The sequence below is a fragment of the Sinohyriopsis cumingii genome, chromosome 3, assembly GCF_028554795.1.
Source record: "Sinohyriopsis cumingii isolate HCF-2022 chromosome 3, ASM2855479v2, whole genome shotgun sequence".
Taxonomy (NCBI): Eukaryota; Metazoa; Mollusca; class Bivalvia; order Unionida; family Unionidae; genus Sinohyriopsis; species Sinohyriopsis cumingii.
In genome coordinates this window covers 31,269,373-31,287,707 of record NC_142963.1, presented here as the reverse complement: position 1 = coordinate 31,287,707, position 18,335 = coordinate 31,269,373, and the positions used below count along the sequence as shown (strand labels likewise).

Here is an 18,335-nt window from a genome sequence, read left to right as displayed (position 1 = left end):
TGATGTAAAAGAAAAACCACAAACAAGAGTGCAAAACTGGTGTGTAACTATCCCAAGCTCTTTTGGAATCTGCTGATTCCTTTCTCTAGGGAACTGAACTACAGAGGATGTTTACACAAATGAGACAAGAACAAAACTTAGAAACAATTGACACAACCTAAATGATGTTTGGTTGTAGATATTTACAGAAATGTTACACTTCTTATTGTATAAAGCCAAACATCACGTAGACTCTGTAATTTCTGTAATTCTGTAAAAAAAATAATTTTTGTTTTGTTTCTTTAATCATCATTTGTAACTTTGTGCCCTTGCAAATAAACACACACACACACACACACACACACACACACACACACACACACACACACACACACACACACACACACACACACACACACACACACACACACACACACACACACACACTAACCTGTATGATAGTACCACACACACACACACATGCTGTAGTTTTGCTAACTTTCATGACATACCGTGATTTTAATGGATTTTAAGGTTGTACTTAACCACAATTTAAAAACTGAACTACAAATGAACCACATGTGATTGATATACAAGTCCCTACATGCCCTGTTTCTTACTTGTACATTTTATTGATTAAAAAACTTCGGCTACTTGTTAATTGAACATTATTATTGTAATGCATCATTACCTTTTACATATTTGTTTTCTTTTAACTCTTTTAGAAAACATAATGTATGAAAGGATTATAACTATTTTATATCATCCAAATTCACATTGTGTGTGTGTGTTAGAATGTATGTATGTGTGTGTGTGTAATTATGATTTTTAACTTAGCTTTAAAAAACTTTCAGTCATATCGCTACGATGTCTGCAGTGTGGCAGTTTATCATGATGTCTAGCACTTGGAAATCATGCAACAGACATGTAAGCATGATGTCCCACCCAATCACATTATCCTGACACCAGTCTGACCAGTCCTATTACAACACTAACTTCTTAATGCTGAGCGCCTAGCGAAGCAGCTGTTTGTACCATATTAGTAAATCTTTAGTATGACTCAGCCGGGGTTCAAACCCACGACCTCCCGCTCTAACCACTAAGCCACTGGAGCGGTCTGTGTGTGTATGTATGTATATTCAGATTATTATAGTTCAGGTGTACCTAGATATTGGCATAACAAGCAGTCTGACAGTCTCATAATTATCAGTCTGTGTGGATCAATGTGTAAAATGTAAGGACTTGCAAACTTTTATGCCTGTGGTGTCACACCTATATTGACTGGGAAAGAGTTACAAGTTGGACAATGAACCTATGGTGGTGTTGCCACATTGTGGAGAAAGACACTCCTGCCATATATGAAAGTCCATATGTTTGATGACCTACAACTAACATAATTAAAGAATTACATATCAAGACTTTGTAAATTATCTTGGTAAAATTACTTTGATATCTACTATGGAAGCAAGGAAGCAAATACTTGCAATATATCTATTTGTGATTTGGATTTTTAACGTAGCTTTAACATGTCTATGGCATGATCCCCAGTGGTAGACATCACTTTAAACTGCCACACTGCAGACATCATAGTGATATGACTGCAAAATTGTTAAAGCTACTTTAAAAAAATCTAAACCACAAACCACAATTTGTTATATACTGAAAGTTTTACTTCTTCTGTAGCTATGGTTGGAATAATTGACAAGTAATTTCTTGTTTTTTTTCTTCCTTTTTATATTGTTAGTAATGGGCAGACATTTAATCACAGTTAGAAAGATATGATTAAACATGAACTGTTACCTAGTACTAACATTGGTGACTGGGGCATGCATGCAGGTATGTAAAACATTCATAGTAAATCATGTCAAAAACAGGAAGATAGATATTGCTTTACTATCAAGGTATGTCAGACAGGGGAATGAGTAAATTAATTCCTTTAACTTGAAGGAATGATATCATAGTGTAAATCTGTAAGCTCTGTAAACATATCTCTTTGATGTTGTATTGTGATTGACTCACAAACCATATCATACATGTATACACATATAATTGATAGTGAACAAACACAACTTCCTCATTCCACTTTCTTGGGGGATGGGGACCATAAATATATGAAATGGATGGTCAATTGGGTCAGCTTCCATTAAAATGTGAAAAGTAATTTATATATGCTGTATTTGACTAATAAACTTAATTTCTTGGAAGCATATGAATATAATTCATTTGTGGGTGGGTGGGTGTAGTTACCAGTTCATTTGTATGCATATAGAGTTACATGTTCATTGTGTGTGTATGTGTAGACTTACTTGTCCATGTGTGTGTGTGTGTATATAGAGCTAATATTCATTTTTGTGTGTGTATAGAGTTACATTTTTGTATTTCGAAAGCATCAACTATTCAGATATCACTGCTTTTATCTCCTCATCAGTGCCAGTGGAAGGGTATAGAACATTTGTCCATTTATCTCTTCATCAATGACAGTGGAAGGGTATAGAACATTTTGTCCATTTGTTCATTTATGTATTCCAGGTTCATTGCTTAAATACTTTCATTAGAAAAAAGCCACAGTGAATTATCTGAATTATCTGGAGAGTACACTTTATAAGTGCAAGGAATATTTTTTATCATGGCAATAAAATATATTAGACACTAGCAATTAAAGTTCCCTTTCCATTTTAGTCTGAACAGAGGAAGTACCACCATGGACATAAGACTATCTGGGGACCTTACAGCAAGGCCCACGAGTCACTGAAGAAATTCAGGAAGAAAAGCAGGAACAAAATTGCATACAATGAACAAAAAGAGGCAGAGGTATATATAGTCATTTCTACTTATTATCAAAATAGCACCCCTGGTATATTTCTGCCACTCTTATAAGTCAAGTACGGCTGTGGATAACACTGAATTACTCAAATTTTGTGTTCTTATTAATCAGAATCATTTAATTTTAGTTCTTGCCTGATGGGAATTAATTATAATGTGGTTTGGTGTCATGAAATATTGTATTTTTAATTTGTATACACTATTAGAACATGGGTGTTTTTGGAACACCCCTTATATAAAACTCCCTCATTATAACACATGTTAATGTTATGGCTGTCATCAAGAATGTTATAAAGAGGGAGAACTGTAACGAAGATGATCAAAGCATTGCAATAAAATGTGTGATCTTGACCCCAAAGGTCAAAGGTTCAGTGAGCATGTTATAGAATTAATAGTCATTGCCTCCAAATGATTCATCCAGATTATCAACAAAATCCTTCAAAGGGTTGAGCAAAATTAAGAAAATTATTCTTGACCAAAACCTTAGCACAGATTTTCTCTGACTGTGACCTTGACCCCAAGGCCAAAGAGGCAAGTTTGCAAGTCACTAAATGAATTGTCTTAGCTTCATAATGATTCATCCCAATAATGAAGAAAATCCTTCAAGGCTTTTAGGAAATATAAGCAGATGAGAAAACTGAAATCAAAGCCCAAAAACATTATTGAAATCTTCAATAAAAACCCATATAAAGTGTTGACAGTAACCACCAACATCAGAATGTGACCTGTGTGTCTCACTCCTCATTAATATGGGCTCAACAATAAAATACTCTTCATTCTATGCAGCCATGATGATACTTACCCTCTCTATTTTAAATTGTATGCTTATGGGTCACATGGCTGTAAGATCCTGTGAGCTTTTGGTGTGGCATTGCTTAATCATTCATCATCCATTATGGATCTGTCCATTAATAATATCTTGCTACCATTCTGGAGTCAAAGTTTTTGTTCTGATTTCAATAAAACTTGGAATAAGGGTTTACAGATGGTCTTCTATGTGATTAGTGAAATTTGTTGCCATTCTGGAGGACATTTTTCTAATAGAATTTTGATCAAACTTGGAATATATACTCATATCAATAAGATCTTCAACGAATCTGATAATCAGTGAGATTCATGGATGCTAATTAGGTGATTTTGTATCTGATTGGCTGAGCTAGGGTAGCAAGCAATATTTCTAACCTGACTTTGATCAAACTTTAAATATTGACTTACAACATCAAGATATTGGATGAGTTTGGTAATAGGTGAAATTCATACAAATTATTGAGGTGATCTTACTTGTGATTGGCTAACATTGTGACCACTGTGAAGGCCATATTTCTGAGCCAATTTTGATAAAACTTGGGATATATGCTTATTTCACTAAGATCTCAAACGAGTTCAATAATGTGTGATGATATGTTAATAAGGCTAGCTTTTGGCTGCACTTGTTTCCATTGTCAACACTGCATTTCTGATCCAAATTTGGTCAAACTTGGTGTTATCTATATTTAATTTAATTGTTTGTCTGAGATTTTTTTAAAAATTATTTGCTTACATGCTACTGTAATGTAATTCTTTTTACTTTATTTGATATTGTCCAGAACAGTGTTCTGATTTTTTTTATTTTTGAGGTAAACAATTAATAAATGATACATTGTATCTTTTCACTGACCTTGTTTCACAATCAATGACAGTTTTGGTAAACAGCTTTTTTATATTTTTTTAATTCTTTCTCAGAGTAAGAATCATTAGGTTGAGTCAAGGTCACAGCTGGTTGATGTGATATTTATCATGTAACAAACTTCCATTTCTTCCAGAAGGTTGAACTCTTGACCCCCATCCTGGAATCTGTTTTGTGTTGTAGTTAGTCTTATAGCTGATGTTATGATAAGAATTCTCTTAGTTTTGCCTTAACACTTGAGACGTTAAGCTGTTTTTTGTTGTATCCAGTTTGTGCTGAGTTTTTATTTTCTTCAAATTATTGAATTTAAAGTGATTATTTTCCATGGAAATACATAAATGATCTGATAATTCTTTAACAAAGACATTCCTTGAAAAATATACAGAACTAAAAAAAACTTAGAAATATATTTTCTGTGATTCAATAAGAGACTGTTGACATATCAGTACAACACTGACTATTACGGACGTCATCACCTTCCATCTTGGATTCCATTGGGATTTGATCTCTGATTCACTTAGAACTTTTCATTGATAGGACTTGTGATTTTTAATTCTTGGATTATTTTTGGATTTAATTCGCAATACTGTAAGTTCCTTTTTCTTATTATTCACTTAGTGTTTTAGGGAAATAAACTATCTGTTAAATTCTACAAAGCTTGTTGTCTTCGCTCTTCTCTGTTACTTATTTCAAGAGCATAGACTCATAACAGAAAATTGGGTTGCTCATCCTTGTGATATATGAATTTTGGCTAAAATATTTCAGAAAACTGTTTTTACAATTTAAAATCCCCATGTTTTTGAATTTTTTAAATCCAGAGTATTATTTCACATCTTAGAAATCTTCAGTGAAATCAACATGCTTTTTACAGTGTCATCAAAAGTGGAGATCTTTCTTTCAAATCCTACCCAGGAACAGTTAGGTTTCTTGAAAAAGATGAATTGTTTCAACTTGCAAGAAATTATGATTTTTCTGATTCAAAAAGCTTCTTAACTGAAGCAAGAAATAAGAAAAATATTGGTCCAGTATTGGTCCAGTATTTGGTGGAAAAGAATGTTTGGGATAAAAGTGCTTTGGTTTTGATCAGTAAGTCTGTCATAAAAGTAAAGAAATTAAAATTAAAATACAATATGGAATTATAGTTAAGAAAGCTTGAACTTCAGAAAGAATAAAGAAAAATGCAGTTACAGAAAGAACAATTGCAGTTACGATTGGAGAAAGAGGAGAGAGAGAGAAACAAATGCAGTTGCAATTTGAGAAAGAGGAGAGACAGACAGAAGGAAGAGAAACAAATGCAGTTGTGATTGGAGAAAGAGGAGAGTGAGAGAGAGACAGATGCAAATGCAAAGAGAGAAGGAAGAAAGGGAATATCAGTTTAGATTAAGAGAATTAGAGCTGACAAGTGAAAAGTACATTCCCACTTTACATACAAATTCAAGTTTTGATGTTGCTAAGAATATTAGGTTAGTTCCCCCTTTTTAGAGAAAAAGAAGTAGACAAATAGTTTCCTCAGTTTGAAAAAAGTTCTGAAAATTTTAAATGGCCAAGGGAGCATTGGACTCTATTATTACAATATGTGTTTACTGTTAAAGCTAGTGATATTTACAATTCACTGTCACTACAGCAATGATCTGGTTAAGGAATGCATCTTAAAGGGTAATGAGTTAGTCTCTGAGGCTTATCTGCAAAAATTCAGGAACTATAAAAATGAAGTTAGACAAACTCATGTCAAATTTGCAAGAGAAAAAAGAGCAGTTATTTGATAGATGGTGCTTAGCCAAGAACGTTGATCAAGATTATGAAAATCTCAGACAACTTGTATTACTTGAAGAGTTCAAGAACTGTATCCCTAGTGAAATTCAGTCATCTTGATGAGCATACGGTCGAAAGCTTGGAAAATGCTGCTTGTACTGTTGATGAACATTCATTAGCTTATAAAGTTTCTTCTGTAAGTAAGTCTTCCATTCAGCAGTCTTCTGTTAGAAAAGTATTTCAGCCTAATACGATCACTTTTAAATTTCAATCTGGCACAACCTTTGGAAATCAAGCTTCTGATAAGCTTGTTCAGAAATCCTTGTCTCTTTCTATGTGTACCTATTGCAAAAAGAAAGGACACATTATTTCTGATTGCTACAAATTGATAAATAAGCACCAGGATCAAGACAGACCTATTCCAAATACTCCTATTTCTAAGAAGTCAAGGTCACAGTCATGTATTGAAAACAATACATTTGTTGGGTCTAACAAACCCCAATTTGATTTTATTGTGGAGAATTTTGAACCATTGATGCCGAAGGGTTCTATATCACTCATGGCTGATTCAGCCAATCCTATCCCTATTAAAATTTTAAGGGATACAGGAGCTTCTCAAGTCTTTTATTATCAGGTACTTTGCCTTTTTCTGAGAAGTCCTCTTCCAATGAGAGTATTCTTATTCAGGGAGTAGAGTGTGGCATTGTTAATGTTCCTCTCCATTGTGTAAATTTGTCATCAGACTTAGTCTCAGGACTCGTGACAGTCAGAACAGTGTCTTCCTTACATGTTGAGGGCATTCATTTATTACTAGGCAATGACCTAGCTGGTGGTAAGGTTGTGGTTAATCCACTTGTAACTGACAAGCCTTGTTTAGATCAGAAAGTGAATTCTATTGAAAAAGAATTCTCTGATTATACCCAGCTTGTGCAGTTACTAGAGCTATGGCAAAGAAAGCTCTTGAGAATGATGTTGATCAGGAAAGTTTTCCTTTAACTGATACGTGTATTGGTTAGGCTTTTAATGAGGTCACTTTTACTCCTTGTTTGGATCAGTCAAAAGGTATTGATCACAGTGATCTTCTTTTAATAACTCATTCTCTTTATTCTAATCAGGGTGATCAATGACAACCACTTGTCGTCAAATAGGAAAAAAATCCGGAGATCTCCTGTTTGTTTCAAAGGGCCATTAGTGAAACTGAAGCCACAAAAGTATCTGTCTGTTATTTCATTAAAAATGGAATTCTTATGAGAAAATGGAGACCTCCTGTGGTACCTGCTGGTGATGAGTGGTCAGTGAACTATCAAATTGTAGTTCCAAAATCCTACAGACAGGAAATTCTTAGTCTGGCCCATGAAACTCCTTTGGCTGGTCATTTAGGGATTAATAAAACTTATCACAAGATCTTGAATCACTTCTATTGGCCAAAAATTCAAAGTGATGTTTGTAAATACTGTAGATCTTTTCATACTTGTCAAATGGTAGAAAAACCCAATCAGAATATATACAAGGCTCATCTGCAACCTATTCCTGCATTTGATGAACCATGTAGCAGAATTATGGTAGACTGTGTTGGTCCCTTACATAAGACCAAGTCAGGTAACCAATACTTGTTGATCATTATGTGTGTGTCAACAAGATTCCCTGAGGCAATTCCTTTTAGGAATATTAAAACTAAAACAAAAGTAAAAGCTTTGATAAAGTTTTTTACTCAATTTACCTTTCCAAATCTGTCCAGCTGATTATGCTTGAATTTGGCATTCAGCAATTCAAGTCAAAAGTGAAATTATGGTTTGACAGAACTACAATGGAGAGAACTTTTGAGTCTGGTAATAGAGTTATGTCTCTCTTGCTCATTCTTCAAAATTTTCTTCAAATTAGATATTAAAGCCCTTACAAAGTTAAGAAGAAAATGAATGAATTATATTATAATAATAGTACTCCTGGGAAGTAAATAAATTATTGGAGTACCAGTATTGTTGAGAGGGATAGCCAGGTTAAACATGCAGTTAATTTAGTTGTACTTGTCCAACTAACCAAGGATTTAAGTAAAGAAATACCATCAGACTCTACTGATTTTGGACTGACAAATCTTTGGAATTTAGAAATTATGAATAATCTGGACCAGAAACTTTCACATTTGCAACAAGAAGAAAGGAATGAACAATAAACAGTTATTGCTTTACCATGACATTGAAATTGTAAAGTCCACACCTGTGAAACAACACCTATACAGGATAAACCCTCTCAAATAGGAATATTTGAAAAAAGAAATTCAGTATTTGCTGGAGAATGATTCGTAGAACCGAGTAAAAGTGACTGGAGTTCACCATGTATACTTTCCGCATGTGCACAGATTACAGAAAAGTGAACAGTGTGACTAAAACAGATTCATTTCCATTACCAAGAATCTAAGACTGCATTGATAAAATTGGAAATGCAAAGCATGTCACCAGATTCGACCTTTTGAAAGGATTCTGGCAAATTCCACTGATGGCAAGGACAAAGGAAATTTGGACATTCATGACTCCAGATGGACTTTATCAATATAAAGTGATGCCATTTTGGATGAAGGGTTTGCCAAGTACTTTTCAATGTTTAATGAACATGATTACCTCTGGTCTGAGACTAACCCAGCATGCTTTGCTCTTGGATGACTTCTCGATTTAATTGTCCTCTTTAAACTAATTATGCAGATTCTCCAGTTTTCAAAAAGTCTTATCTACAAATTTTCAGATCTTAAAATTTTTTAAAAGACAAATAACAGATTCCAAAATTTGTTTGTTAGTATCTCCTGGACATTGATTAGACAGTATAATTCAATAATGGCTGACTATATGGACTGTTTGCTAATCAGCATGTTTTAAATTTGCAGCAAGTTATATCAGCCGAATGCCAATTATTTAATTATACAAATAGTGCATATCTAACTACTGAAAAATAATTTTGTCAAGTAATACTGACAAGGTCTATTTTTTAGAGGAATTACAATTAGGTCAACAGTAAATGGAGGGGGAAAAAGTTTTAAAAATCTTATTCTCACCAATCAGTCCAGTGTTTTAAAGCATGAAACCAGAAACACTCACATTTTTTAGGAATGATAGACAATGTGGCGACCAAGTGCTCCAAAGCTTTCCTTTAACTCCACAGTTTCACATCATACATGGATTTGTTTTCACAGCCTTACACGGTTCTATATCACTCATGGGTGATTCAGCCAATCCTATCCCTATTAAAATTTTACACTTGTCAGGTCCCCATGGGTCTCTTGTTAATATTATTATAGTTTGAACTAATCTTAAATAAGTGACCTTTTTGAGATTGAAATATGATTATTATTACCATAAATTTTCAAAGTTTACAATAATGTTGTTTATACTTCAAATGGCACATATAAGTGTGATAACTTCAATATTAAAATGTGACATTTTTCCTGTGTTTGGTGACTAATGGATTTAAAAACTGAGTGACAACTTTTTGCTGTTATATTAATGCTTTTGGAGGTGTTTAATTGTAACAGAAACTAAGATTCCCACCAATATAGCAAAAAAGTCAATCATGTGCAGACATATGCCGTCTGCAGTATTATGTTCTATGTTTTTGGAATTTTTTTGTGTGCAAGGCTTTAATACTAAATATAGCTCTTATCCATATCAAAATTGAATGTTTCACCATATTGGTAGCAGTATGAATGATTTTAAAATTGTTTACAGATAGATTTTAATCATTGTATTGTTGTATGATTAAAGATTTTATAGCATTTTTGTCTACTGATAATAAATCAGATTTAACTATCAGCAAAGCAAATATTTGCCATAGAGCACCAGAGTCATAATAAGTAATTTATCACTCTAGCTACAGAAAACAGGTTATCTAATATAAACATAGATATGGAGGTACTGCACTGGAATGGTTTTGTTGTAGTGTCTTTGATCTAGCTATTAGAAAACTTATCTCAAGATGTCATAACCATTGCAGAATCACAGTTTATCTCAAGCTGTCATTACAAAACCACAGTCTATCTCAAGATGTCATTTATATGACATTGTTTGACCCATTTCATATTTTTGATATGATTAAAGTATTCCATTTTTTTGTAAACCCTGACCCACCCCAACCAATTTTAAAAACAGAAGGCATCAGGGATAGAAAAAATGCACAAAACTTAGTCATTGCATTCACTGATTTATACGTTTTAACCCGATTGTCACCAGTAGGTCCCCAACACTGTCAGCTTGTTGGTGTTTTGAATCAAACAGGAATTTCTATTGCAACACAGTCACCATATTTGCTTGGGCCAGTCTATTCTTAAACAACAGCCCTGTCAGTTCACTATCTTTCAAAATCTCAATAATTCAATTTTTTTAATATATTTACATATTTTTGAACATACACATGCAAGAGTTTCTCATCCTAGTTGTTTTTTAGAAATATTAAAGTTAGATATTGCAAATATTGGTTGCAGATGACACAATTTCTACTGAATTAGAGTATTCTAGAGAGCAGAAATGGATAGCAAACAGTATATGTTAGCTTGTTTGCATTGGGAGGTTCTGTTTGCTTTTTAACGCCAATAATTCAAAATTGTTAGGGACTCATTGGTAACAATCAGGTTAGAAATAATAAAACAGTAATGAAATGACAAAGTTTTTTGCATTTTTGTATGGTTTTAAATTTTACAATCCGCTGGGTGTACAAACAAATGGGAAGGTGTGCAAATACTATAATAGTTTTCATGGCATCATATAGTGTAAACAGTGATGATGGCTGAAGCATATTAATTCACTTCAGAATAATTTCAGTAAAGCAATCTAGGCATTTTTATGGGAAAATAAAACAGAGTTTCATGATGCAATTATAACAGGATTCTACCTACTCCACCTCTGGGCTTCATTTGATGTCGTGAGATTACTAAAAAAATTCTCACACTCAGAGTCAGACTCAGCTTCAATTTCTGACATGTGATTGGTCAGTGCATTGACAGTAGCCAGTCAGATATTAGAAGTCAGTGTCATATGTCAGAGGTCAATGTTTTGACAATAGCCAATCAGATGTCAGTGTTTTGACATTAGCCAATCAGATATAAGAAATCATTTCTATGACAATGGCCAATTGGATGTGAAATTTCAGTGCTTTGACTTTAGCTCATCAGATGTAAAAATTCAGTTCTTTGACATTAGCCAATCAGACAAAAGAATTTATTGCTTTGACATGAGCCAATTAGATGTAAGAATTCAGTGCTTTGACATTAGCCAATCATATATTAGAATTCAAAGTTGACATTGGCCAATCAAACATTATAATTATATGCTGACATAAGCCAATCAAACATTAGAATTCAAAGCTAACATTGGCCAATCAAACATTAGAATTCAAAGCTGACATTGGCCAATCAAACATTAGAATTATATGCTGGCATTGGCCAATCAAACATTAGAATTCAAAGCTGACATTGGTCAATCAAACATTGCAATTAAATGCTGACATTTGGACAATCAAACATTAGAATTCAATGCTAACATTGGCCAATCAAACATTAGAATTATATGCTGACATTTGGACAATCAAACATTAGAATTCAAAGTTGACATTGGCCAATCAAACGTTATAATTATATGCTGACATAGGCCAATCAAACATTAGAATTCAAAGCTAACATTGGCCAACAAACATTAGAATTCAAAGCTGACATTTGCCAATCAAACATTAGAATTCAAAGCTGGCAGCCAGTCAAACATTAGAATCCCTCATTGGATCAGATACATCAGTAAAGCCACTGAAGGGATAAACCTTTTGTTCAGGCCAGCTCAAGTGCTTTCATGAAACGAGACAGACAGTTTGAATCTCAAGTCAATACATGTTGTTGTTATTTTATCTGTTTAAAACATATATGAACAATACCATTCTATATGTACCAGTAAGCATTATGCTATTCCAGCTGTTTCCATGCATATTCAGATGTTTACGGCAATTTTAATTCACACCTTTTAACTATGCAAGAATAGAAAATCAATTAGTTTGTGCTGTATGTACCATATAGCAGTTTCATTAATTATCAGATCTGAATTATTATTGTTCTTCTGTCTCAGAACTTTAATGGCCATCTTACAGGTGAATGTGAAACTATATCACAGTGTGGTTACTATGCAGTGGTATTTTCATGCCAGTGTCTTATTTAATTAAATTATTGACATCTTTCTGGTACCTCAATTAATTACCTTTTCACAAATATAAATGCCAAATTATTACACTATTGTTTTTACTTCATAAAAAATAATATAAAGTTTACATTTCCATTGTAAATTAGTGGGGCCATTTCAGTGTCCTGCGCCAGCTCCATGTTGCATGGGACCTCACTTTTACTCTGTTCACATGTCAGGCATTATAGGTGTAATACTGGAATGACACTATTACATAACAAAGAAGGCTTTATAAGTTTTGTTATTGGCAATTTGGGTTTTTGAATTGATGTAATAATAATATAATACATGTATGATTGTGTAGGAGTTTCACTCAAGAGAGAGAGAGGGAGAGAGAGAGAGAGAGAGAGAGAGAGAGAGACCAATAGATGAGAGAAGAAGAAAGATCAGGTACATATACATTAATGGTACATCATTGGATTAAATAAGATGATGTTGTTTGTGTTGTGAGTTTTACACCATTTTTCAGCACGTAATAGGCTATGCATGGCTGCCACTATAATGATTGAATGAAGAATACTGTAAAAGCCTGGTAAGAACCACCAACCGACAGGAAACTATTGGCAAGCTATCTCACACACCTACCTTAGCTAAGCCAAAGACCTGAACCCATGCAGACAGACAAGATGGCAGTTGTCAATAAAGACCAGCTCTTTAGAGTACTCAGCCACCAAGGCCCCCCACCACTGATGTACTGGCTTTTGTGTGACTGTGAAGTGGAATTCCCTCTCTGAGTTTTCACTTTTATGATGTATATTGCATATTTAACACATCATTAGGGACCTAACCATTTAATGGGGAGGGGGGCTTTTTTGAAAATATTTCCAGCTCCCCAAAAATATTCTTGCTCAGATTTGTGGAAAAAAATTATGTTAATCATATTAGATCAAAGAATAAATTTATCTCGAGACAAAATAATATCCTGGCTGACGAAAAATTACAGACCCCACCCCTGAGGTTAAACGGTCGGTCCCTTGTTTCCCTCATGCTTTTGGTGGACCAGAAAGGTTAGCTATAGGTGCCTTCTTGGGCAAGGCACTAAAATTTCTCCATTTACATGGTGGCACTGAGTAACTTACTTATATTGCTTTGCTGTAGCACACAAAACCAAACCAAACCAAAACCCTATTGCTTTGGATGATTTTGTGATGTGATGTGATGTGATTTTGATTTTTAACGTAGCTTTAACAATTTTTCAGTCATATCGCTACGATGTCTGCAATGTGGCAGTTTATAGTGATGTCTAGCACTGGGGCATCATGCCGCAGACATGTAGCATGATGTCCCACCCAGTCACATTATCCTGACACCAGGCCGACCAGTCCTAACACTAACCTCTTAATGCTGAACGCCAAGCGAGGCAGCTGTTAGTACCATTTTTTAAGTCTTTGGTATGACTCGGCCGGGGATCGAACCCATGACCTCCCGCATCCGAGGCAGACGCTCTAACCTTGGATGATTTTTAAAAAAATCTAAAAGTAATGAAGCAGTCACTTACAGTGCAATAAAATACATCCACAGAAAGAAAAAATCCTAATCTTACTTTAATAACAGATATACTCACTTATAAGTCATTAAACTGCAAACAACAAAGCTCCTGATCTGCTGTAGCATAATGTGACTGCAGATCAGGATCTATGATGTTTGTTCCACTGACTCCTTACAGGGGGCCCCGAGTGGCCGAATGGTCTAAAGCTCTCTCCGTTATGGATCACTGCCATCTCACCTCTGTCTGTGTGGGTTCGAGTCTCAGATTCGGCCAATGTGGGTATGTGAGAAAGCTTGCCAGTAGCTTCTCATGAGTCGGTGTTTCTTCCCGGGGGTTTCCCGGGTTCTTCCTCCACCGTTAATACTGGCCGCCATGTATAGCCTATCGTGTGCTGAAAAGTTTGTATGGTATATGCAGTCATAGCAGGCATGCTCATCATATCTGTGATGAACTTTACATTGTGGCCCATGGGTCACTGTATGGTGTTGGAGTTGAGGACCAGAGCTGGAAGTTTAGACTATGTGATAGAAAGAAATGGTATGCCATATCATTTACCATTTTCATAGAGCTTCCACATATTGAGGTTCCTGTTGAATCTATTAAGGGACCAAAATAACAGTGGTAGCAGAACTTCTTTGCATCTGTGTGGATTCAGATTTCATCTACATCGGAGACCATACTAAATATAACACATACCTAATTAGAAATTTAATTTTGTATTAATCCATCTTTTCTTCCTTCAGTATGTCAGGACATTGAACAAATGTCAGGAGAGGCTGGAACAATACAGAATGCAGGGCTTGAAATTAGTAAGTAGAATGCGATGTTACTTGAGGGATGTAATAGCAGCCTAAAATACTGTAATAATCAAATTGTTTCTTAAACGTTTTCAAACATTATCCACAAAGGGTCTCCGTCATATGTCAAATATATTGTCAGAATTTTTCATACCTTCTGATTTTTTATGTGCTATCAAGATTCCATTTTTTTAAAAATTTGAATGACTTTTGGTTCTTAATATTTAGTCTATGGACCTTTGCATTCTTTTTTTGAAATTGTGCAAGTATTTATGATTTAGATTTGTCCTTGGCACAACCCCCAGTCAGATTTGTCCTTGGCACAGTTCCCAGTCAGTTTTTCTCACAACAATTCCCAATCTGTTTGTCCTCAAAATAGTTCCCAGTCAGTTTGTCCTCAGCACAGTTCTGACTCTGATAGTCCTCAGCAGTTGCAGCCAGTGGACTTGATCATATGTAGCGATAGATGGGTAGGAAATTTTGCAAGGTACTGGATCCAGGTACCTGGGGGAATTGGGGTTGGTTGAGGGTTGGTTCTTACTGGATAGTGCATATGATATATATATATATATATATATATATATATATATATATATATATATATATATATATATATATATATATATATTAGGGAGGGATGAGTATAGCTATATGTCACATGTCTGACCTTGCTTGACTCAGTTGTTTAAGTTATGAATATAAATTCCACATATTACTATAATTCATGGAGTTGAGTTACATCTAAATAAATTGTTTGTGTGTGTATGTGTATGTCTGTGTATGTGTTTGTGTGTATGTATGTATGTGTGTTTGTGTGTGAAAGGGAGAGAGAGAGAGAGGGTGGGGTAGGGGTAACATGGAAATAAAATATTCTCTCCTTGCAAAATGTTTGATGACCACATCTGCATATGTTTCCACACACCTACATAATTTTGTATCTGAGTTATAAGATTTATGGTAAATTTGGCAATTTTGCAGTTTTTCTTATCCTTTGTAGAGTTTATTTTGTATTGATTTTTATCAGTGCTTTCAAAGAAAATGATGTTGTCAAATCCTGAAACATGTTACAAAACAATTAACCTTTACTAGCTGATAGATTAATTACAAAACAATTAACCTTTACTAGATGATAGATTAATTAAATGTGGAACATGCAGCATGTAAAGAAATGTATATTAATGTGGAAAGAAGACAATTATATCAAACTTTACTGCATGCTTCTTGATACATAAAGACAAATGGGGAATTCTAAGGTTATAAATTTGTGTGTTTAACCACCATGTGGATCTGTTGTCAAATCCATGTTGTCATCCTGAAATGTGCAGCCTAAAACAAAATTATTTTATAAAACTCAGTGAATCTGTAGCTAAAAAAGGCATGTCAAGCATTTACTTGGAAAATCACAATTCCCAGAAAAGATACAGTTTCTCTCTCTCTCTCTCTCTCTCTCTCTCAGTTCGCTAAGCCGTTTCAGATGCTAGTGGTAAATCTAACATTTTTTTTATAAAATGGAATATAAGAAGTATTTGATAGAGTGCTTGGGGTATTTATTATGGAAACAGCCAAGCAGAGCAAGGTCTAACATTTATATATAAAATGAACTCAAAATAACCAAGTCTGCTGGTTCCATGCAGATGTCTCTCTAAAATCTATGTTAATTATTGAACAAAAGCTATTAAGATTCCCGGCATTAAATTGTATGTACTTTATCTTGGTCCTAAGTAATAATACTAATAGTTTTTCAGGCCAATACAATAATTTTATTTCTTTTTACACATTTAAAAGCTTTGTTGGACTTTTGGCAAAAACCACTTCAGACTGCCAAAAGAAAAATTAAGTATATTTTGGAGTTATTTTCAGACAGTCACAACAATTTGTCAGTTCTTTTATTTATTTTTGAACTTTTGGAGTTTATCTTTTAGACAAAATCCTTGTTAGAATGATTAAGGAAAAAACACTTGAGGTAGACAACAGAAATGGGGTATGCTTGTTTGTATTATATATACATGTAGATGACTTTGTGCCAGTTTAACAATGTCTGAAATTTTTTTACACTTGCGAATTATTTGGATTTAGACAGTTTGGTGTGCAGAGCACTGTACTTTAAGTTACGGCAGTTTTATAGACATAACATCAACTTTGTTGTTGTAAATGATTGGTAAACTATGGTACATATGTACTTTGGCAACCACCATTGTATATATGTAATAGAGCAACCATTGTACATATGTAATACAGCAAGAACTGTTGTAAATATGTAATGCAGCAACCACCATTGTACATATTTAATACATCAACCAACACTGTACATATATAATACAGCAAGAAATGTTGTACATGTGCAATACAGCAAGCACCATTGTACATATGTAATACAATAACCAACATTTTACATATGTTAATATAACAGACACCATTGAACATATGTAATACAGCAACCACCATTGTACATTTGTAATGCAGCAAGAAATGTTGTACATATGTAATTTGGCATCCACCAGTGTACATATGTAATACAGCAAGAACTGTGTTGTACATATGTAATACAGCAACCACTGTTGTATATATGGAATATAACAGCCACCATTGTACATATGTCATACAATGCCCACCATTGTACATATGTAATACAGCAAGAAATGTTGTACATATGTAATACAGCAACCACCATTGTACCTATGTAATACAATAACCAACATTTTACATATGTTAATATAACAGCCACCATTGAACATGTGTAATACAGCAACCACCATTGTACATATGTAATACAGCATTGTTGTACATATGTAATACAGCAACCACCATTGTACGTATATAATAAAGCAACCACCTATATATTACAGCCACCTGCATAGCATGGTCATGATTTCTAGGTCCCATTTATGCACTAATCAATATATATATTACTTGCATATAAGATTATTTAATCATATTGATCACTTTCAGATAGCCCCCCCCCCTCCCGTAGTGGTTATATGTAACCTAGGTTTGACTGTATAAACTGTGCTGACAGGGAAAATTATTATTGATTCTATCTGTTGGACAGTTAACTGTGCCATTAATTTTGAATTTCCCATTTTTTCATTTTAGAAATATGGTCATTATTGTGTATTATTTGTTTCTCATGTTTGTCATCCAAATTTTTTTTATACCACAGGCCCTAGTAGAGGAGAGAAAGTGTCATTGTTTCCTTCTTGAAAAACTATGTGCCTATACAAGTTTTCAAATGGTCTGTCACAGACAGGTAAGGATAAATTACTACTATCTTAAGTATTTTCATCTTTTTAGTGTTAATAATTTTTATGGAAAGTCTAGACATGTAAAAATTAGTATAAATCAACAGTATATAAAAACAATCCCCCTTTTATAGTATTCATAAATTAGGTCCCAGTCTAGTTGTGAATAGTTACTGTACTGAAATTTTTGGCTTGTACATTTTAGAAAAACTACAGGTCTGTTGGGTATTTCATTTCCTGTTTTTGAAATGAATTATGGGTTATTGTTTGTTTTTTTTAAGTGTATTTTGTGAACACCATCAAACACAATGTTACACTAGGGGGCTTGTGAACACCATCAAACACAATGTTACACTAGGGGGCTTGTGAACACTATCAATCACAATGTTA

At 34.1% G+C, this 18,335-nt stretch overlaps 1 protein-coding gene across 1 annotated transcript in view; it reads left to right on the top strand.

Moving 5' to 3' along the window:
- Positions 1 to 18,335, top strand: part of LOC149802631 (BAR/IMD domain-containing adapter protein 2-like) — a 111,430-nt gene that overhangs the window by 44,463 nt on the left and 48,632 nt on the right. The window contains exons 6-8 of the mRNA XM_089951953.1: positions 2,659 to 2,790; positions 14,653 to 14,718; positions 17,867 to 17,953. Of these exons, the coding sequence (XP_089808079.1) occupies positions 2,659 to 2,790; positions 14,653 to 14,718; positions 17,867 to 17,953 (285 nt within the window). The remainder of the gene's footprint in view (positions 1 to 2,658; positions 2,791 to 14,652; positions 14,719 to 17,866; positions 17,954 to 18,335) is intronic.